This window comes from Chroicocephalus ridibundus, chromosome Z (assembly GCF_963924245.1).
Source record: "Chroicocephalus ridibundus chromosome Z, bChrRid1.1, whole genome shotgun sequence".
Taxonomy (NCBI): domain Eukaryota; kingdom Metazoa; phylum Chordata; class Aves; order Charadriiformes; family Laridae; genus Chroicocephalus; species Chroicocephalus ridibundus.
Window position 1 is genome coordinate 42,549,022 of NC_086316.1, and position 15,459 is coordinate 42,564,480.

General features: G+C 39.8%; 1 protein-coding gene across 4 annotated transcripts in view; it reads left to right on the top strand.

Moving 5' to 3' along the window:
• The window catches only part of GOLM1 (golgi membrane protein 1), a 38,810-nt gene extending 23,903 nt beyond the window's left edge, over window positions 1-14,907 (top strand). For all 4 annotated transcript variants that reach the window (XM_063319339.1, XM_063319340.1, XM_063319342.1 and 1 more), the window contains 5 exons: window positions 4,324-4,459; window positions 8,340-8,469; window positions 9,698-9,985; window positions 12,020-12,133; window positions 12,470-14,907. In XM_063319339.1, coding sequence (XP_063175409.1) covers window positions 4,324-4,459; window positions 8,340-8,469; window positions 9,698-9,985; window positions 12,020-12,133; window positions 12,470-12,534 — 733 coding nt within the window. In that variant the 3' untranslated portion in view covers window positions 12,535-14,907. The remainder of the gene's footprint in view (window positions 1-4,323; window positions 4,460-8,339; window positions 8,470-9,697; window positions 9,986-12,019; window positions 12,134-12,469) is intronic.
• Window positions 14,908-15,459: the final 552 nt, after the last annotated feature.

The window sequence follows — 15,459 nt, forward strand, 5'->3', positions numbered from 1 at the left end:
TATCAGGAACATATCTAAATGTATTTTTTAAATGTTGCTTGTTGTGTACCTTTAGAGGCAATGTTGGAACATTTAATATTTCACTGTTGTAGTAAGTTACATTACTAAGCATTGCATTGCTGCAGCTGTAGAAACATATATCTGATGGTACGTGGTTACCTACAGCCCACTTTGCCAGAAGCTTACTTAATACTGTCATTTTAAATACTTACAAACAAACTTTTTCCAACGTGATTATGGACTTAGAAAAACAATTATTATTAGAGAGACTCAGAGTGTTACTTTTAATCTGTCTTCCTTTCTCCCCTCAATATTAGGAGTAAACCAACATGTTGCTTTTGTGTTCATCTTTAGTAGGCCTTGGCAGGAGGGGGCGTTAGACCTGCATTTGTGCTATGCCAGTGTTTCTTCCTTTGACTTGGAGTTGTGTGGATGAAGGTTTCGCACCAAAGTGTACCAAAGTACACTTTGCTCAGGGGAAAAAATGGAGAGGATTATTGTATAATTGAAAATGTTATAAAAAGATGACAGAAGTCAAATGCCTTTTTTTAATTGCACACATTGCAAATCACTTTTTAAAACAATTGGATATTGCACTGTAGAAGACAGTGATACACTCTGTTGTGTGTGTGGAGTGCCTAAGATCAAAATTTGTTAACCGTGCAAAAATCATTGTTTTTTTTCTCATGCACAAGTTTTGAAGTTTCATCTTAGCATTTTTTTTATTTCCTTTTTTTTTTTTTGGAGCAAGCTTCGTGTTTCCCATACAGAAGACATCAGGAGTTATGTTGAGCTTACTGGTATTGTGCACAAAAGGAGTGTGCGTTCCTCAGCAGTCACCTTACCAAGATACCCTTGGTGCATACTGTGCCCAGTGCTGCCTGCTTGCGGTAGAGCTCATTCAGCAAAGGCTGACTGGCAGCACTGACCCTTCTCCCCTGCAGCAGCCAGAGAGGAACGGAAGCCTCTGGATTGGTTTTTTGAAGATATTTCAACATTCATATGCATTTTGATTCCTGGGAACTTTGTTATGTAGCTGCTTCTTTGGAAATTGTGCTACCTATAAAAAGTCTAATAATTAGTTTGGTGTTTGCAGCCCCGACAAGTGTAAAGAGTGTGAGTGCATGAGTAATCCTTTTTTTGACAGGGATGAAAGGAGCTGATGATACATACTCCCGCAGGACAAAGATGCCCTGTTTCTCATGGTGGGGGCAGCAAATTCAGCAGCCTGGGAAGAGAGAGGCTGCATGTGTGTTCCTGTGCCCACAGAGCACACCTGTATGTGGCCAGGTACGCAGGTTAAATGGGACACACAAAGCACTTGCACTCGCATCACCAGTAGGGCCTCACCCTGGTTTCCTGAGGGTGGAGGTCTGCTAGTGAACATACATCCACATACCGGTACCGGCTGGCACCAGTCCCTCCACCACCCAGCGTGCAGTGCTCACACCCGGCTCTGACTCCAGCTGCTGCACTCACAGCCCCGTACGCACACAGACACATACTGAACAGAGCGTCTCTCAACCAGGAAAGAGTTAAAAAGGCATTTAATAAAAATGGCACAGATTTTGCTGATCAAGGCCGGATAAGCTCACCAGCCAGCAGCGTGTTTATGTGCGACTGACTCTATTTATCCCCTGATTTCTCTTTTTTTCTCATGCTTGTTCCTGCCAGAGATCCATCCCTTTCCCTGCCTTTGTTCCCATAATAAGTCTTGTGCAATCCTGACGTGTTCTACCCCTGCATTGCATAATGTGTCCCCCACTCTGGGCAAGAAACACTTTGGTCCTGTTGACTCATCTTGCTGGGTTTCACACCTGGATGAGGGGGCTGAGGCTGACCTGAGACAGCCCTGGGGCTGTGGAGTAGTCTGGACAGGGTGTCCCTGAGTCTGAGTCTGTAGTTGACACTCCCCACTGCCCTTGTGCCTCTCCTTTGGGCTCATGGAGGTGGGCGTTGAGTGGGCTGATGGCTCCAGTGATGGGCCTGGGAGCAGCTGGGGAGAGTATTACTTGGGCTCCTTTGTGTGTGCGCAGGTGAGCTCTTTATCACAGAAATTATCTCTAATCTCGTGAGAGACAAAACACGCCGCAGAGACTGAATTTAAGAGCACTGTTTTTGCACATTTAAAGTCTGTCATGTTGATGGGGTGAGGTGGAGAAACTAGTGCTGGTTTTGTGCTTCAGCGGTTGTTGTATGCATGAGCAGAGTATTCAAATCTCCAGAAATCCCTTTCACAAGAAGGGAATTCCTTCACGGATATAAACTGAAAACGATGAGTATTAGTCACGGATATTAAATGAACTTTATTTTCATGTACAGTGTGGAATGAAAGAGCATTTGTGAAAGGTTGCTCTATACGCAATTTTAGCTTGTCTGTATACAGCATCTTTCTCAAGCTTGCAAACTGAGGTGCAAGCAATTCTGATGTCCATTTATTTCCTAGAAATTAGTGAACATGTGCATAACTCAAGCCTGTGTTGTGTTATTGTCTCTTGATGTTCACCAACTTAGAAAGCACTGCTTATTTTGATGACATTTCTGTGTATTAGCACTATCAAAATCAGACTTTAGAATAATGTCTAGTCAAGAAGAAATAGTAATAAAGGTAATTAATTTGTCAGTTCATAAATGTAATTAACTTCTGCCAGTTTATAATGCCAGTTTTGTTAATGTAATTAACTAAGTGCCAGTTTATAGCATGTCTGCCACTGTTTCGTCCTTTTTGGGTGCAAATTATAGGACAGATTTTTTTGCTCTTAGAAAGTGGGGGTGGAGATGGATGAAGGTGCAATAAAAATGAATGACTTGCTGTCATAGAGGAAGTGTGCGCTGAGAATTCCTCTAGATTAGGTAGTAACTTATTTGCAGCTTGAGAAACTGGAACATGCCCAATCTGAACCAGCTGCTGTTACACTGTCGGTATTAACACTCTGCCAGAGCCAGGCTCAGAAGAATTTAATTAATCCCCCTTCTGTCTTAGTGAGGGGGAGGTAAAACTTGCAGGATGTGGACCATGTTGTTGTACAAAGGATGCTGAAAGAGGTTTTGCATGTGGAAAGATGTGTTTGCAGGGTCTGTAGCTGATGGTAGACATTGGTTACCTTAGAGTGGAAAAAAAACAGGGAAAGAAAGGAAAAAAAGGGTTAAAAAAACCCACCAAACTCCTTTGCCACTGGGGCCAGCAGGGAAGAAAAAGAGTGTGGTCCCCAGGCAAGCCTCTTCCTTGGGCACACTCTCCAGTGCAGTGGGTGCTGACAGCGATGATGGTTTTTCACCACGTTTTCCTGTAGCATGATTCGCTTCTCATCAGGATCCACTCAAACCCACTATTGCTTGTTTGTGCTCATGGTGGGACCAACGCATACTTGGGGTCGTATGATGACTGGTTTCTAAGCCTTCTACATGTGTGTTACGGGGTAATGCTTATCTGCTTTGTTACTCACTAGGTCTTGTTCTTCCTCTAATATAAACCGAAAGTTACAAAACCAGGTTATGAAGAGAGTGGGGGAGAAAGGGTGATCTTGCCCTGATGGCAGTCACTTCCCCTGAGGAACCCAGGTGGACGACATTCCTGGGCTTTGTACAGGATCCTCAGCACAACCACAAAAGGGGAAAACACTGGCAGCTTCAGAAAAAAACACTGCCACAACAGGGAAGGGCTTGCCTAGGGGTTATGGAGCTGTTAGGGACAGGCAGGCCCCTGGTGTCACGAAGGTTAAGGCACGAATGGCACTGTGTAATAGATACACAATATTTGCATCTTTAGGAAATACTCTTTTTTGGAACTTAAAATAGCTACTGATAAACTCAATTTCTCTAACGTATCTTTTGTTACATTTTGCAGCACTGCACTTTGGTGAAATACTGAGAAGGGGTGTTCAGTTCGCTAGCAGTAGCTTACACCTGTTTTTTATTTCATCTAGTACCTTGCTGTTTCCACTTCCTAGCTAAAATCCAAATACACATTTCTGTAATCGTACTAGAAATGCTTCAGGGATCAAAATTGACTTTGACTTAACTGAAATTAACTGGTTAGTGGAAGACAAGCAAATCCATGTAGCTTGTTGAGCTGGTCTAACAAAAGCAGTTTAAGTTAATTTCTTCTGGTAGAACTTGGACCGCCTGCACCACGAGATTTGTTCTTAGGACTTAAGTTAACACCCCATTTTTTCCTGCTGACTTCTCAAATGTAAGCAGAGATAATAGAACTAAGAAATAATAAAATGGAAAAAAAAAAAGAATAATTCATTTTACAAAAGAACATTTTAGAAGAATGTGGATGGAAGTTAACAACTGCTGACTTGTTCATGTTTTCTCCAGGTCACAGTGCATCAACCAGATGAAAGAATTAAAAGAACAATGTGAAGAAAGGATAGATGAGCTTACAAAAAAGGGTAGTGATGTAGCACAACTGAAAGAAAACAAAGACTCAGAAGATTCAAAGAAAAAGAGCCAGGTATGGTTTGAGTGATTTCTTAAAAATCTTTTTCTTTGTAATTCTTAAGGGATCTTCCACCTTTCTACTATCTCCACCTAGCACTAGCCCATCTTACTAAGTTTTTCGCTGCTTTCCTTTGTGTTTATTGAATGTTTGTGATCTATGGGCAATGGGGTGATTCCAAGGACAGAACAGGCAGAGGTCCCGCAGGAGACTCCAAATCGTTGTCTCTGAGATGGGCAGAATTTGAGAGGTGATGCTGGGAGTGGTGTGGAGCCCATTAAAGAATATTTACACTGCTGAGCTTTGTCTCACAGCTCCTTTTGACTTTGTTAACAGGCATAGTTGCTTTGTGTGTTGAAGATGTAGATGAGCATAAATTGTGAGTGATGTCAGAGTAGCAGCAAGCCTTGAATATGATATTGTACAAGGGTCTTCAGCCATCAGCTATGAATTTTCACAGAAATCCTAATGTCAGCCTCTTACTGTGGGAATGAGGGGAAGATCAAGCGTCTTAGCTGTTTGCTTTTGGATATTCCGAGTTAGAGAACCACAAAGGGCGTTGCTGTATGTGACGTGAGAAGGCTTACTAGGATAGGGCAAGTTTGCTGCATAGGGTGGCCATGTGCCATCTGACTCTTTCTTCCTGGGGTACAGAGGGTAGGAGGAAACCCTGAGAAAAGGAAATTTCAGGTCATTGTGTTGTCGTGGCATGTGCATTATTGATGCTTCTTCAGTGAAGCAGGATTTGCTCAGGGATAGGACTGGATTAGTTAAGCTTGATAGAGATGGCCCTGGAAACACGCAATGAAGCTCCCGGGTGAGAAGGCAACTAATTTATTTCTATGTGCTGAAGCAGCCCTTTCTTCAGGACTACGGGCACCACTTACAGGCGTTACATCTTTTACATGTGACTGAAATGGGGCCTTTCCCACATACCTGGGTGGCGAACTCTCATTGCAAAGGCAGTAGGGGTTCGGTGGTATATGCCCTTTTCTCTTTGGCTAGGAAAAGGCTACTGGAAGAAACAATTTGATGACTTCAGAAGTGGAAAGGGTAAAGCAACGAGGATTGAAGTTGGGTTTTGCAAATAGCTGGAAGTGGGTGGGAGAAAATGGCTGAAACATCTGCCCCAGGATCCCTAGGTGTTCAGGTAATGGTTTCAGTTTGTGTCCAATCCTTCATGTAAAATGGTGTGAGAGAAAACTGCTGAAGCTTGTGACCTTTTATCCTGGGAACCTGCATTGTATGACGGCTGTGTGATGAATGAAGCATAAGAGACAGAAAATGCTAGCCATCCCTTTAAAAAAAAAAAGTGAAAGTTCTTGTTTGTCAATTTTTATCAAGTGTCAAGTAAATACATAGAAATAGTAAATATATAGTAATAAGTAAATAAAAAGCCCATCATTTGAAGATGATACATTTGTTTGTCAAGCAAATGTGTCTTGTTTAATGTCAAGATGTAAAATACTATTTGTAAAGTTGACGTGGGGAAGACCATACCAGAGAGGTGGTTGACTGGATTTCTTGTGTGGCTTTGCAACAGACTTTCATTACAATCATTTGCACCATCTGCTTTTTTGTTTTGTTTTGTTGTGTGGTTTGGGGTTTTTTTTACCGTATTCCAGTATTATTCCAGTACCGTATTATTCCAGTTTGGAAGGGAAGTCATCCCAGAAGGAACCTGAGGAGTTTGGCTGAAGACCCTCTGCAGGACAATGTCAGTCTCCTGAAACAAGTGCCATAGCTGGAGGCAATCTTAACTCAGAGCAGGCAGTAGGTTAAGGAGGGCAGGTTATCTGTTCCCCTTTTAATCTAGGGATAGGATGGTCCCAGATGAGATAATCACTAATATAGGTACAGCCTAAATAAATTCTGTCTGCTTGTGTGTCCTAGTGTCTGTGACAGTGTTTCTTATAAGGTGTAAAACAGCTTACACCTGTCCAGCTGTAACCTTCTCAGTTGTTTGCTTGCCCAAGAATTGCAACTTTTTGCTTGTACAAAAGCTGAGTTATTTATCAGTAGCGCAGAATGACCCTGAGGAAATCTATATATGTTTTTAGCCAGAATAATTCTTGTTTGTAAGGTGTAGATGCTTAGGTAATGGAAAAGTCAGTGTTAAAATAAAACAGAGAAAGAAAATGGAGTGTTGGTTGATTAGTAGGTATACAGCTTTTCTTACAGCTCTGTATATTAAGGAATGCTATATACTTCTCAGTTGAGGAATATACATGTTCCAATTTCTTTTTATCCAAACATTTCAACTTAAAAAATTTTCAGCATACACCCTTCTGATTTATTTGACGCTGTCATTAAAAATTACTGATCTAGAAATTTAAGATAATATAAGTTAAGGGCTTTTGCATGTTTAATAAAGAGGTAATTTCTTGCTCTTAAGTGCAGGCTCAGTGTTTTTACAGAATTCATGCCCAGCATAAAGTGAAAAATGGTCTTATGTTCAGTTTCTGATGATTTATACTGTAGAGTGACCTCAAGAGGCTGAATTATTTATAAAATAGAAACATTTCTAAATACAGCATTTTCGTTTCAATGACTGAAGGAGGACAGAGTTATTCTGAATATCTTTACTGCAATAACCAAATACTCTGTGGTAATACTTGCTTCTCAAGCTTTCATAAGAGTTGATGCCGTATTACTTATTGTTGGTGTTGGATTTCATGGTATTGACCCAACAAGGTCTTTAGTTCTGCCTGGCTTTGACTGAGCTTAAACGTTTTCAAAACGGCCAAGTAATCATATCCTACAAATCCTCTGTGACCTTGGCCTCTTGCTTGTTTTTGCACTTCTCTGCGGACGTTTTTCTAAATGACTCTATGGACACTTGACAACCTAGTGTTTTATTGGCCTGCTTAGAACAACAGGTAGCTACAGTCTTACCGACAATTGTAACAGAAAACTTCCTTTTGACTGTATGACTTTCTGTACCACCAGGTTGCCTATTGATTTGTATAGTACCATGTGTAAAAAAAGCTCTATATCTCTAAATGTCTGTATGCTTGTTCTTTCTCTTGTGTCTTTTGATTTTCTTCAAACAAAACAAAACCCCAACAAAAAATCCCCATAGAACAAACAGTTTTGTCATAGTGTAGGTTTTGGCAGCAAAGCTGGTATAGCGCAGCATGGGCTCCAGGCACATTCCATGTTTGCTGTTTGTGTGAACTGAATTGACACAGCTCTCAGCCAATTAAATGCGAATATGAGTAGAAGTTGTACATAAAATTTTAATTGCTGAATTGGAAGATCTTCAAGGTGGTGTGCATCTTAGCCATTGATCTTTAAGCAGGTTAAATGCTGAGAGCAGTCTAGTACCAGTTTTTACTACATTCTTAAGTAAGCTCCATCATGTTAAACACATACCGTTGTCTAGTTAGTTGGCTTATGTTTCTCTTCTCTTAATCCTGCATTCAGCATTGTTTTAGACCAGTTCTGTACAGGCTTGCTTAAACTCAGTTTACCTGTCCCTGTAGATTACTAACATTAGTTAATGACATCCAGTTTTTTTGCGCTGCTGACCCTGACGCGGTAGCAGGGCAACAGTGGAGAAATGTGTGGGTTACAGTTCTGTGACCCTCAGAGAAAAACAGGTAGCGGTTCTTGTGAAACACTAACCAAGAACAGTAACTTTATCATTAGCTGCAATTAGATTAAAGAAGATGTATTAAATTCTCCTGATGTGTTGTGCTGTAAAATAGAAACATCACTCCATGTTCAAGATTGTATGGTACTTCCATCACCAATAAAAACTTCAGTCCAAGTATTTCTGAGGGTATTAGGACTTTTTTTCCCTTATGGAATTCTTTCCTAACTTCCACTTCCCTTTCCAAATCCAGCAGTAGTTATATAGACCATTGCTTATCGGCGTACATTCACTTTGTAGGTCAATATTCAACTGCCAGCTGTGAAGCAAACCGAGTTCAAGCCGTCTGACTTGGAACAGCAGAAACCCAAAGAAGATGTACCTAAAGCAGTACCTACAGAAAAAAAGACAGACCCGCTGCAGGCTAAAGGTGAGATGGAAATCAGTCTTACTAGCAACCGGTGAAGAATGTTTCTAATTTAATCGAACATTTGAAAAACATTTATTGTACACAAGATCAAGGTGGAAAAAGTGACACCAGTAGATTGAACTTTAATAAATTTTTCAGCTGTGGAGAGGTATGATTACTAGCATTTCTACTGGTTCAGTTTTGTTGTAATTGACATGTTGCATGTAAAGGAAAATAGGAATATTTACAATTATGGAGTCCTATTCCTCATTTAATATGGAGAAAATACCCTGCTATTGGAAGCAATGTTTTTCAAGCATGTTTAAAATTTTCTTTCTTAGTAAGTTTGATACATGTAGCCTGCTACCCCTCCCTGTGGAATAGCTGAAAGTTAGGCTTTAAACAAACACACATCCATGCTTCCCAAGTGTTGTCACTGAGCAAAATGCAATGCAGGACATCAGATTAGTTAACCTAATGGTTGCTTTTGGCTCTAAACTCTCATAAACTATTAATTTGGATGGATGTATCCTTGTGCATCAGTCTCATATAGTACTGTGTGTGATAGAAATTAAATTTTGTATGTAATAATTCTTACATGTTATCTTAAATTACAATCTTGGGAGCATACAAGTCATTTTAGAAAGCTATCTTTTAGATGGCTATCAATTGAAGACAACATCTATATCTAGTATATTCAGGCAAATTTTATCGTGATTTTTTTTTTTAGTTAAAAATACAGATACACAAGAAAAAAGATGTGGTAACGTCTGCTAAAAGTAATATCCCTCCTGCACTTCCTCTTCATACTTAAAAATAAGAAAAGCCTTGACTTACTTGCAAATCTGTGACTGCTTTGTCCTGAGCTACTTTTGAACACCACATCAGTTTTATTGTTAGTAGCGAAATGTAACACAGAAACCTGATGCTTATATAGGACACTGCAATTTTTATTTCAACTGCTCTGTTTCACCTGCCCAATTTATTAACTGCCCGTACCAAAATTTTAAGTAGGTAGAAGTGTGATCTGTTGACAGTGAACAATGTCTCATCCTTTAGCTGTTTCCAGTAGGAAAAATGTGTTGTCTTCTTTTTATCTTGGCAACTGTTGTGGCTGAAAGATATTCTTTCAGAGGAAAAACAAGAATCGAATGAGACAGATAAAGCAGTACTACTTAAAGGTTTTTAATGTGTGCCACCACTGAAAGGCATTAGGTTTTTTACTCAGAATCGTTTTTATTGTTTACAGAAAGAATAAGCGACCTAGCTGACATCAGAAAACAGGAGCCTAAGGCAGAAGAGGAGCAGCTTTCTAATCAACTGAAAAACCCACAGGATTCACTCAACGCTGCAGCAGGTCATAAGGAGGTGCTGCCTGAGTCAGAGAAGGAGCTGAATCCATCTGAAGATGAAAAACAAGTAGCTGGGCAAGATGCGTTACAGCCAGCAGCAGAGCAGGCTGAGAGTGAGGAAGTTGAGAGGGAGCAGCTTGTAAACTATGATGCTAAGCAGGATGACTCGCCCCCCAGAAGAGCTGGTTGGTAGCGTGTCATGTATTGTTAAGAACAGTAACAAAATGAAAGTGTGGAATAGGGCATGATTTCTGCAACAGTGGTGGCAGCTGCCCAGACTTAGTTATAAGGTTTCATAAAGGTTAGTGCGAAATGTAAAAGGTGAGTCAGTTCCCAGCAGTCTTCTACAGTCCACGGGTAAAGATGGAGGCTTCTGTTTGTGCAACATGGAGCTACCAGGCTGAATTCTTCCGCATCACCATAGCAGCCTTCCGCTCTCTCTTTCCATTGGCTGTACAAGGCGTTTGGGGAAATTAGCCCCGAAACTTTCTGCACATGAGCCTTTATAAGAATATGATGCATTTGAAACGGATGAGATGTTAACCATCTAAAACATTGGTAAATAGAGAGATACTATATATTGATGTTTTGCAGATAGTCTTTTTATAGTGTCAGTGTGCAAACGCTATTTATCCCTATTTCAAAATAAGCTAGCATGAATAAAACTTGACCTAAGACTTCAGGTATCTAAAATTTATTATTGTGAGTCTGCAAAACTGCAGATCAGATGTTGCAAGGGTGCTTGTTTCTGGCAGCAACCACGTGTGACCCTGAACTGCATGTCTCCATGGCACCAAGCAGCAGAGTATTGATGTTGTGCCTAAATTTGACTAGAATCTAGACATCCTTCTGTGTGTCGTGAGGAAGTTGGTCTCAGGTGGACCCAGTAGCCCAGAGCAGTCAAGAGGAAGCCTTATGGCAGTCAGACCAGGCATTGATACACACAAAAAAATGCTGTTAATGCTTTTCTAGTAAATGCATTCATAGAATCATGAGTAATGATGTTAACACTGTTGATAACTTGGCAGGGATAAATAATCTCATCTGCATTGCTAAAAGAATATTTTTCTAACTAGTCCAGAAAGATGCTGGCTGGAGCAGGCTATCAGCCAGAGAGATATGAATATAAGTTATCTAAACGGCTTCCATTTTAATGGAAATAAATACGCAGATGTAGCCCGTGAAAGGTCAGAGTTTCTTTGAGCTAGAAAGACTAGCAGGATGTTCTTCAGGCTCGATTGTTCAACAAAAGTAGCATACCTTACCACCAAGGTTCCTTGTAGCCAAAGGAGCCTACGGTACAAAAAAAATTCTGCATTCTGTGAGTATCCTCTCTCTGTCAATAACAGCTTCTTTTAAAAGTTTGAGACCGTTAGGTCTGTAGCTGTAAAAATCTGTTTGATGTGGTGGTCTGAACACAGACAACATGAGGCTAAAAATTTTCAAGCCTGTTTCTAAGCCAGCTACTAATTACAGGGTTTGGCTTAAGAATGTTCAGAACCAGTGACTCTCATCTCTGTTGACTGGGGTGCACTTACACCTCTATGCTGTTACTTTTTTTTTTTTTTTTTTTTCTGGCTGGTTAACTGAAAAATAAAGGTAGTAGTTTGGTAATCAGAAATAATTTTTCCATTTGCTTCTGAGCTCTTTATATAAAGAGCTCTTTATCTATTTCTTTATATAAAGAAATCATAAGACATAAGAAATAAAAGTTTAGATAATTAAATGATTGAGTGAAGAAAATCTTTTATAGAAAAGCACTTTTGTGTCAAGTTAGCACATAAAATACTCGGGTTTTTTTTTTTGTTTTGTTTAAATGCTATGTTCACAGCTTTAGTTTGGTGGACAAACTACAAGAGGGGAAGCTGAGATACATTTTAGCACTGGTGGTAATACATTTAAAGCAACAGTTTTAGTCAAGCTTTTAGCCTTGGTTTCAGGTTTTACTCTTCCTTAGGCTGTCCTTTACTGTATTCTGAAATTGTTTAATGCTTTTCTTTTCTGTCTGAGTGCTGGCTGAATTTTATTACACTTTCCAAATCCCAAAAGATCCTGTCTTTTACCTCTCTAGAAAAGATATACAGCAAAGGCTAGCTCTGAAATTTAACACTTCAAAACCAATTAATTCAGCAGCAAAATAAATTCTGTGGAACATCTGTTTCTTGTGCAGATGACCTTATGGTATAGCATAAAACTAATTAATTTTTATGTTTTTACAGACAAACAGGAACATGAAGCACTGAACCAGGACAAGGATGTTGATTACAATGTAGATGAGAATGAAGCTGAATCAGAAACGGACAAGCAAGCAGCACTTGCAGGGATTGAAAATGGTAAAAAAGAAAAGTTTTACCCTAAAAGTACTATGCGCTGAAAACTTTTAAAATGATATTTCAAATGGTATCCTGTAACAATATAGCTAGCTAACTTCTGTCTTTTGATCTTTCCCTCATGTTGACAGTGTGATCTATTTTCTGTATAGTGTCACTGAAGCTACTGGTGAAGATGTGGTGGGGGAGGGACAGTATCTGTAGCTTTACTGTACTATACAGTACTTAACAGTACTTTCAGAATTTCTTCTGCTGTGTTCTGGATTGTTTTCTAAATGAAGAACTATCACTTCAGCTTCTTAAAGAGATTTCTGTACCTTTTTCTTTTTTCCTTATTAGTTCAAAACCCTGATGATCTGAAGAACCACTTACCTGAGCAAGGTAAAGAACTACAGAGGTTGTGAACAAAGGAGGTTCACGGTGCAACTTTTTCACCTCTTCATATAAATGCAGCAATGAGAGCAAAGTGATCTGAGAACGTTTTGTCTTCTCAAGGCTTCAGTAAAGGCCCAAATGAAGTAGTATTTTCTTGTGAAGTTTTAGTACTGTTTCAGTGGTGAAAAAAGTAATCTTAAATCTCGGGAGGCTTGTTTTAAAGCAGCTTGACCTCTGCAATGACTCTTTCCTTCCTGTCAATTACAAAATTGAAACCAACTAGCAGTAAGTGTAGTAACTTTGAAGTCAGCTAACTCGTGCAGTCATACTATGGTGACAGTATGTGTGGATTGCTGGTAGATGAAAGAAGAGAGTCCTCTGCCAAGGATGGAACTCTCCCCTGAGCAGTGCAGTGAGAAATCCCCAGCCGACTTCTAAGAGGAGCTTAAGAGGAGTTAACTTACCTTGACAAAACATGGGAAGGGTGAAGAATGGCCCATGCTGCAGTCTACCCATGTGCCTGGCAGAGATCGACTCAGAAAGCATAATTTTTAGTCCTCTGATATTATGCAGTGTGATATATTTTCCTGTGCCTCCTAAATGAAGTGGCCAACTTAACCAGGCTGACACACTGTCCTCGTTGTGTTCTTAGCTTTTAGGTTAAAAAAAAAAAAGTAGGATCCTGACAATACTGTCGTCTTATTACGAGATTAGCAGGAAGATTTTTCTGAAAGCTTTCTTGGACTCATGTTCAGAAGATAAGCATGATGGTATGGTTGAGTTACCACTAACTTGCACAAGTTATGAGTGTAAACATTCATACTCCTGAACTTTTCATGACAGAAGCCACCTGAAATGGCTATGAAGTGCTACAACTTCCCTTTACTCCTGCCAGCCACTATCTTCTGCTGAAAAGTAGAAAGGCAAATGCTTGCTGTGTAGAACAGCAATCATCTCAGCTGTTCAGAGTGACTAATCTTCTCTGCCAGATGGTAAACCAGACTATGCATTTACCAGACATCTCAGTGTCTCCCACAGGTGAAGCTGTAGTTGTTGTGAAATCTTGTTATGCACAATGTATTGTGTTGTTAATGTTCTATAGTCTTTGTCTTTTCTGTAACTTGTTGAATGCAAACTAGAAACTAGTTTACTTGCAATAACCTAGAAATACCCTCTACTACCACTAAAGCACCCTTAAGTGCAGTCCCATCTGCATTGTGTGGCCAGCTGTTCAGAAGGTGGTATTGGTGACACCTGTGCTTGGAGCAATCTTTGTGAACATGAACCAAGCTCTGTCGAGACGGCATGGGAGCAGACAGACATGACTAACTTCCCAACCAGCAATTCCATTTAAGAAAGTGCAAATTTGTCTTGGCTTTCTCTTAGCGCATTTCATCATTTTGTAACTACTTTTGTGGTGTTTCATTCCTCAGTGTACTGGTTTACAACTCCTGTAACTTAAGATGACATAAATATGCACGTGGATGGTTGGTTCTTTTGTGTGTGAAGAGAGCACTAGTTGTCGCTGAGTGACAGGCAGAGCTCAAGTCAAACGGTGCCTATTAAGCCTAAATATGTAAACAGTTCACTGACAGACTTCCACGTGCAACTTGAATTCTTCTAAGAAAAGCACTGACTTCCATTACTGAGTTTTTGGTTACTCTTTTTTTCACCGTTTATGTAAAATCAAAATTAGCATCAAAACTTTACCCATATATTCTGAGTTAAGGGAGCATTTTCTTAGGACTTAATTTGTAAACAGTTACATAGCTGAGATTCAGTCAGTCTGGAATTTAATAGTGATTGTTAAAGAGTACAGTGAAACATGGTGTTCAAGTTGAATGAATGGCTTTAACCTGATACTGGTAAAATCCCAAACAACACAATCCTTAAGGTAATTAATATATTGCCAGACTTCTGTTTTGGCGGTATTTCTGTAAAGGACCCAAACCTGAGTGGGTTCTCACTAGCCAGGCAGATGTCCTCTCCATACACAAGACCACCTTCATATGAAGCACACTTGTTACACCTCTGACAGTACAGGCTCTGAAAACCTGCGTAAGAGCAATCTTCAAAAGCATAAAGGAATACAGTCATTCTCAATGGCTTCAAGTACTACGGGAATATAACAAGTGGCCTGTAGTAGACATATATATGGGCCTGTATGTCTACTATATAGAACTTTAAAGGACTTTTTTAGTTGAACAAAACAAGAGATTCAGTTGGAACTGTGGTTTACATATTGTCTATCACTAAGATTTTTAGTTGTGTGAGGCATGAAAGCTTCTTTGCTGTAATCATTTTGGGGTTAAATTAACACTTTTCCTTGATGTTTTTTTTAATACTAAGCCTGATTCAGTTTAGATAAGCATTTTCAAATAAAAGTAGTCTTCTCTACTGTGTATTCACCTTAACTCTGTACAGTTCATCCACTTCTAATGTTAATGAAAATGGGAAAGGCGATCATTCCTGGTTTCTTAGTTCTATAAATCATGTTGAACTTGGTTTCCTTTTTACATGCTGCTTCCTTTGGAGTAGTCCTGAAGGCTGCCCTTCAGCTGCTGTCACATAGTTCAGGGTCACAAGGTGGCAGCAAAAGCCACACGAACTCTCAGTACCTTGCACTAGAACCAGTTTGCCATCTTTACAACTACATTGTCCAGGATTTTCATTCCTTTAGCAATGACACAGAAGCATTCAAGTGTATTAATCATGACTGATAAACAAATATGTGAAGTGGTATGCAACCTCCTTAACAGAGAAATTGGGAAAAGCATGTCTATAGAGCAGTACTCCTGCTTATTTTAAGAAGCTGCAAATTGCTGGCAGACAAGTGGGTGTTCCACGGCAGAGTTTCTTCACTGTTTTCCAGCTCTAGCTGAGCAGTGCTGGTGCTTAGGCGATGGGAGCTGAAGTGGTATTACTGCACAGTACAACTCTGTGTTAGGAGAAAC